The 6,718-nt window shown below is 37.6% G+C and overlaps 1 protein-coding gene across 2 annotated transcripts in view; it reads right to left on the bottom strand.

The window, feature by feature from the left end:
- Positions 1-6,718, bottom strand: part of doc2b (double C2-like domains, beta) — a 112,035-nt gene that overhangs the window by 16,465 nt on the left and 88,852 nt on the right. For both annotated transcript variants that reach the window (XM_008428512.2, XM_008428516.2), the window contains one exon: positions 4,887-5,013. In XM_008428512.2, coding sequence (XP_008426734.1) covers positions 4,887-5,013 — 127 coding nt within the window. The remainder of the gene's footprint in view (positions 1-4,886; positions 5,014-6,718) is intronic.

Raw genomic sequence — 6,718 nt, 5'->3', positions numbered from 1 at the left:
ATCCATCCATCCATCCATCCATCCATCCATCCATCCATCCATCCATCCATCCATCCATCCATCCATCCATCCATCCATCCATCCATCCATCCATCCATTTTCTTCCGTTTATCCGGGGTCGGGTCGCGGGGGCAGCAAAAATCATGCCAAAAAATAAATTAATAAAACATTTTCTGATCATGAATCAGTTTCAGACTCACTGAGGTGAAAGTAAAATCTGTCCGTTGATCCAGTGAATAAAAATATTTTCTGCAAACAAACCTTTAAACCCTCAGGTGTGTTTCAAAGTTAGCACTATGTGGTTTGGTATGGGAATGAATGAAGGCACAGTTAGGTTGCACAGCTGCGAAGGTGAAATTAATACTGAACAGCACCAGCAGCTTTCAGAGCCACATGCTGTCACTATGATGATGTATGTTGAGAGAGAGCCTTATATCAATCAGACGTCTTCCTCCATGAATAACACCGATTTGCTTCTGCAGTGAAAGCGTTCAGGTAAAGACGCTCCTGCAGTCCAAACCCAACAAAACATTGTTTTCTGCTGTGTTTCGTTTTTACTAATTCGTTGAGATTACCGGTCATATAGAAATCCTTAGCGCTGATCTGAGGTATCTCTAGATGAGCTGCAATGAGGTCCTGATTTACAGTCTGGGAATAAATGAGCTGATATTAGTATCGGCTCATTTAACACAGAAAATGAACGACTAGCTAAAACTGCTTCACTTGATCAGCAATTACATGAACCAAATGTTTGACACTTACAAGAAGTTGACAACCTGCAAGGATCCAACGGTCATTAGCCTGCATCACCAGATTCAAGTTGTTTGTGATGGTCAAGCCCACCACAATTTTGATCTTTGTCATTACCACGAAAGCAATGGCGAAGTGTTTCCCAAACCACGATCCCCAGACAAAATGCTATTACTGAATTTAAGCCATTTTGAATTCTTGGATTCATGTTTTTGATGTTAATTCAACAGATTCAGCTCTTTCTTATTCCAAGCCCCTACGAGTGTTCAAGCGATTTATGGGAGTGACTTCTGCCGTAAACCAGAACCGCCATTTCTTTACATGTTAGCAACTCGCTAACCAGCTTTCGTCAGAGGTCTTAGGCTATAAAATATGTGGTAATAGCAGCTATCACATCTTAAATGCTGCAATATTGTTTTACTGCTCCATACAGTTATTGTGTGCAAATAACCTTCATTAGCATATGTAGCTACTTCATTAACTCAGTTGCTTCGGAGATGCAGGTTTTCTTCCGTTGGCTTTTTGTCCACACAATGAAATGAGCACACATAAAGCATCACATAAAGCATTTTGGGTTCTCTCTTCAAGTTTAGAATTTTTAGCCACATTTCTTTTGTTTTCTTGGTAGGTGTTTTTTTGTTTTGTTGGTAGGCGATGACAACTATCGCTTATCACAGAAACTCTGGCTTTTTCTTGGGAGCACGTTGAAACACACCTCTTGCTGCCACAAATTACATTTGGTCTGATCATTTGAGTACAGCTATGAACAGCACAACAGTTATCCGAGCTCCGCCAGGGCATCTTACGACACTTTCCAGTGGCAAGTTGCTCTCTATAACAGGTTAATGTGTGATTCGGTTCAGTTCTAGTCCAGTGGGAGGGAGATTCTCCGTATCACGGTCTGAAGCTGCTGTCATTTCTCCGCTGTTTTGCAGCGACACTCAACAACGGAGAACCTTGAGGTTCTGGTTTGATGGCCTAAATAAACCCAAATATTTTATTTTGTCTTATAGAAATTAATTGCTGACCCAAGGGGGATAAATGGGTTTTTCAAAGCTTTTGGTTGGTTTGACACAAGGCAGTCTGAAAAAAACCCGCACCAGCTAAAAATGTAACAAATGTTGCAACTTTGGTCCCCAATCTACCCAACCATCAGGTGTGAAAACTTAGTACCAAAATATATGAAAGACCTGTTGTTGAACCAACCTTTCAGACCTGAGAGGTCTGAAAGGTCTCCTCTGCATCACCAGAACCAGAACCAGAACGAAAGATTGAGAAGAGGCATTCCTCTAATCTGGAACAAACTTCCAGAAAACCCCAGAGACAAAGTTCCTTTAAATCAAGGCATGGAGCCCACCTGTTTAGAGCTGCCTTTGTTCCAAAATAACTGGAAATTGTAAAAATATTTTGATGATTCTTGATCATTTTAATGTTTGTTTTATAATTGGTTATTTTGTTATGTTTTTATGATGTAAAGCACTTTGAAATGACTTGTTGCTGACTGCGACTTCAGAAAACCCAGTGGACCAGGACCAGCAGATCGTCACTGACTGTGGAAACTATGACCTATCAATCCAGACACAAGCTCTGCCTGTTTGTGCTGATTTATTTTTTTAAGAAATCCAACCAAACCTCCCATCATTTCTACATTTCATGTTTTTTAGACTTTCAAACACAATAAAATCAAGTTAATTTAATAAATTGAAAAAATATTTTCTGTTTACTGCTTTATTGATTGAAGGGAACTGAACTGTGATGTTTGTGTCCCGCTACACCTCTAGCTATGATGTAAGGTTAAACCGTTTTGTCAGGTTATTTCAGCTGGCATCATAAACAAAAACTAAACAGTTTTATGTTTTTTCTTGAAGACATTTTGTCCACTGCTGAGCTCTGATTTAGCTGTCTTCTTTGTGAACTATGGCAGCGTTTGACTGAAGCGTCCAATAACTGGTTGCAGAATAATGAACCATTTTCCACCGTTCTGTCAGGGAACAGCGAGAAAACAATGATTATGGCTTGTCTTATTTGTTACTTACTGCCAAGACGCTTCGATCACTGCAGTTCTCCTCATCGATTTTGAGGGTTAAGTTTTCAGAAAACATCACTGCTAAGCAGCTTACTAGAGGAAAGTGTAAATTCAGACTTTTGTCATTGCTTTATGCACTGTTTGCCACTACAACTGAGTGTCAGGGCCATTTTAGACAGAAAAAAAGGAGTACATTTCCACCAAAAACATTTAAGAAATTTTCCCCCCAAAAAAGAAGAAATTATGAGTTTCAAAAGTCAAAGATTTTTTTTTTATGTTTTTTTTTTTTTTTTTTCCCACAAAATTTCAGTCAAAAACTCAGAAAATACTCAGAATTTTTAGATTAATCTCAGAAATTTTGCTGAAAGAAGCTTGGACATTTCTGAGTTCCAAAAGTCAAATTTGCTAGAAAAGAATTTCTAAGGTTGAAGATCTTTGACTTTTGAAACTCAGAAAGTTTTTTTTCTTAAAAAATCCATCCTGAGATTATTCTCAAAATTTCAGAATTTCCGGGTGGAGTTGTACGCTTCTTTTTTTTCTATCTACAATGGCCATAAAACGCCGTTGTACCACTGATCATTGTTAAAATGCAAGGTTTTTATGTTGTTAAAGTCAGACCATTTCAAAACTGGTCCACATGTGGGACATTTTGTCCCTTCAGCTGGAAAACAAAAAATATTTTAGAAGGATGATAAATTAATGCTGTTATGCACACTCCTAACCAATTGGACTCATTTTCAGAATCCAGTTTTAGTTTGAAGAAGGCTGGTTAGTGGAAAGAGAAATGGAGGCGCTCTGTATCCCACCAGAACCTAATTTAAACCACAGCAGATTAAAGCACCAGGTAGTGAGCCAATAAGTGGGGTGCAGGAGTGGATTATGTGTTGTGAGAGCACCAGAGTGGAGTGGAGTGTCATTGAACTGTGATTGAATACCCTTGTGAAACTGCCCACACTGTTTGTAATTAATGCGGTGTAATTCTGGATCATCTGTGTCTAAAGAACGGCCCACTGAGCCCAGTACTGCAAAACAACCAGAACAGGCATGTTCAACTGAACTGGGCACCAGTGATGTTTAAATATTAATAATAGTCTTGGTGAAACATTACTTCTGAAAGATTTATCTGTAAAATAAATCTTTCAGATGAATATATTAGTTTGAATACTGCACTGCAACAACAAAAAAGTATTTTTGGTCTACTTTCTGTTGCAAATGTCTTAGTATACTTGAAATAAAACAAAAGTAATATTAGTAGCTTTTTACCAACATTTTAGTCATTTTCTTTCTTTAAACTAGTATAAGAAACACTAGGGTTTTTTTTTATCAATAATTATTAGATTATTTCACTGATAACATGGAAAAATGTCTTGTTACAAGTGAAATAATGTGCCAGTGGAAATGGTACTTTTTAAAAGTCAGTATTAAGGAATTATTGAGCTAAATCAAGATTTTAAATTTAGCTAAAAAGTTACATGTAAGTTATATATTTGCACCAGAAACTAGACCAAAAATACTTGGTAAGGTTTTGTGATGTTGCAGCGTGCTAATTTCTGCTGTTCCAATAAGATATTATGTTAGTACTCTACCTGACCAAAAAAAAAAAAAAGTTGCCAGCAAAGTCACACACTTATTTCATTGGACTGCCTTTAGATTTGATTACAGCACACATTCACTGTGTCGTTGTTTCAATAAGTTTATTGAAACTTTTCCTGCACAACCAACAAGAATGCAATAAGTGATATTTGGAGGCAAATCAACAACAAAACACATCTTTTCCAGCAGCCATTGTACAGTGACTACAGAGGTAAAACCAAATGCCTGAGCGCAGGAATTCCACTGGGGTTGCTAGGTAACAGGCTGGGCTTGGCTGAGGTTGCTTGGTAACTTAACATTCCAGAGGATTTTGAAACTTTTGCAGACACCAAAAAGCATTAACTTATCAGACCCAAATGGAAGTACAAAAATTTGAAAAATATGAATTTTGCATAAATGGTCCCCTTTAAAACTCTTGATTTTTAAAGAGATTTAAAAATTAAGACATAAAACAATATGTGACATGTTGTTTTATTTCCCCCCAGTAACATATACAAGAGTTGGATTGTACACTTACTGGCAACTGTTTCTCCAGGCAGTTGTTGAAGTTTTTGACTTGGTTGGGCTTCAGCTTCTTGAGGGGAATCCGCGTTTCCCCGATAAACTCATTGTGGCGAAATTTGTCCTCATCACACACTGAGATCCTGAGAGACCAGAAAATATTGAGGAAAAGGTGAATACAGTGAAGCACACATTAATGCTTTGCAGCTTCAATTAAATAGATTATTCAGGATTCCAGATGAAACACAGTTGTGTTGCAGTGAATCTGCCAAGAAGCGCTTTGTCAGACCCAATCAGGGTGACAGGAAATGATGGGATAATTATATGTGTAAATTGTGCAATAAGACTCACTGATAGATTTTTTGATGAGAAGTTGTTTCATTGGGATTGAAAAATCTTCCTGATTACGTAAACATTTAAGATCAAATCAATTATTCATCTCTTTCTGTTTCTTTTTTCTCCTTCACACGATGCTTGAATTAAATCACTCTGTGAGACATTCAACTTAACAGATTTGTGTTTTGAGACACTTTAGAAATAAACACAATACTAATCTTTAATACATGACTGTATACTTAAAAAACATTTATTGGTTAGATAGAAATCAGGTTCCAACGCTAATCTACAAGCAGGGGGTCAACTAGCTTCATAAGGGAGCTTAATCTCCCATAAGGCTTAAACTGCATCAAAAGAAATAGAATAATAGATCTAAACATTATTGTCAGAACAAATATTATGCACTTAAATATGAATATACACAAGATTTTATCATTTTAGGAATATTTATCTCAATATTCTATGAAAAAAGGAAACTGATAGACATTGGTTTGAGATGTTGGTTTAAGAGGCATACAATCTTAAAATTGTTGAGTTTGCAAACTGATCAGCAATCAGGTTGCTGATCAGTTGCTAATTTTGTCTAAATGACGAAGGTATGACTTCAGTCAGAAATCATGCAGATCACAAATGTCAGTTTCTGCATCAAATTACGGGTGGAGTATCAACAAAACGACTCAAAATAATTCATACATGTGAATTTTTGTATGTATTTGCTTAAACCTGTTAAGCCCGAGGTACCCACGGGTGGGTAAAGCTGCCACGTGACCTCAGCTCGCTCTGTAAACAAAGGCTCCGCGTGCCTTTAAATTTTTTTTTTTTTTATTATCCGCTAAAAGAGGCTTTAGTCTTTCAAAAACTATTCCGCATAAAGGTTTTGCCCAAAATGTTAAGATTTTAGAGCTATTTAAAAACAGCTGATGAGATTTAAAGGTCCTCGGGCGATGACGCAACTGCCTGGAAAACACCCGATCAGCTGATCATCACGGCCATTTTATGGCTTCACGTGAGAGTGGAAAGACTCTCAGAGTATGGCACAAGATGTCGGCTACGCAAAATCATGAGGTATTTTCCGGAACCGATCTAAATGTGTGCGTAATTTATGCGTTCTCGGCGCGTTCTCGGTGCGCTCTCCGTGGCTCTCGGTGCATAAGCACGTGTGGTACACGGGAGTCTGAGCACGAGTTATCTCGGTTCCGTGAGTTCAGTTTTGATTTATTTATGATAAATCGATCATAGCAGCAGAAACTGGACGATTTAGAGGCTTTTGAAGGCTTTTGAACAACAACGGTTTTTCGATTTGCTACGAGTGGAGCTAAATCTTCTGATAGCTGGTGGGATTCGGATGAAGAGGAAGAGGAAGAGGAAGAGCAGGACACAGCTGACAGACTTGATCTCGGTGATGTGTAAGTTTCCCCCCGCAATTTCACACAATATATTTGATGTTTTGGTTCTATTTATTTATTTATTTCAGTGATTATATGCTTGTAATAACGGCAGGAAGTAAAACCA

The sequence above is a fragment of the Poecilia reticulata genome, linkage group LG14 (assembly GCF_000633615.1).
Source record: "Poecilia reticulata strain Guanapo linkage group LG14, Guppy_female_1.0+MT, whole genome shotgun sequence".
Taxonomy (NCBI): Eukaryota; Metazoa; Chordata; class Actinopteri; order Cyprinodontiformes; family Poeciliidae; genus Poecilia; species Poecilia reticulata.
The sequence above is the reverse complement of the archived record's forward strand: the minus strand, read 5'-3'. Positions and strand labels throughout refer to the sequence as shown.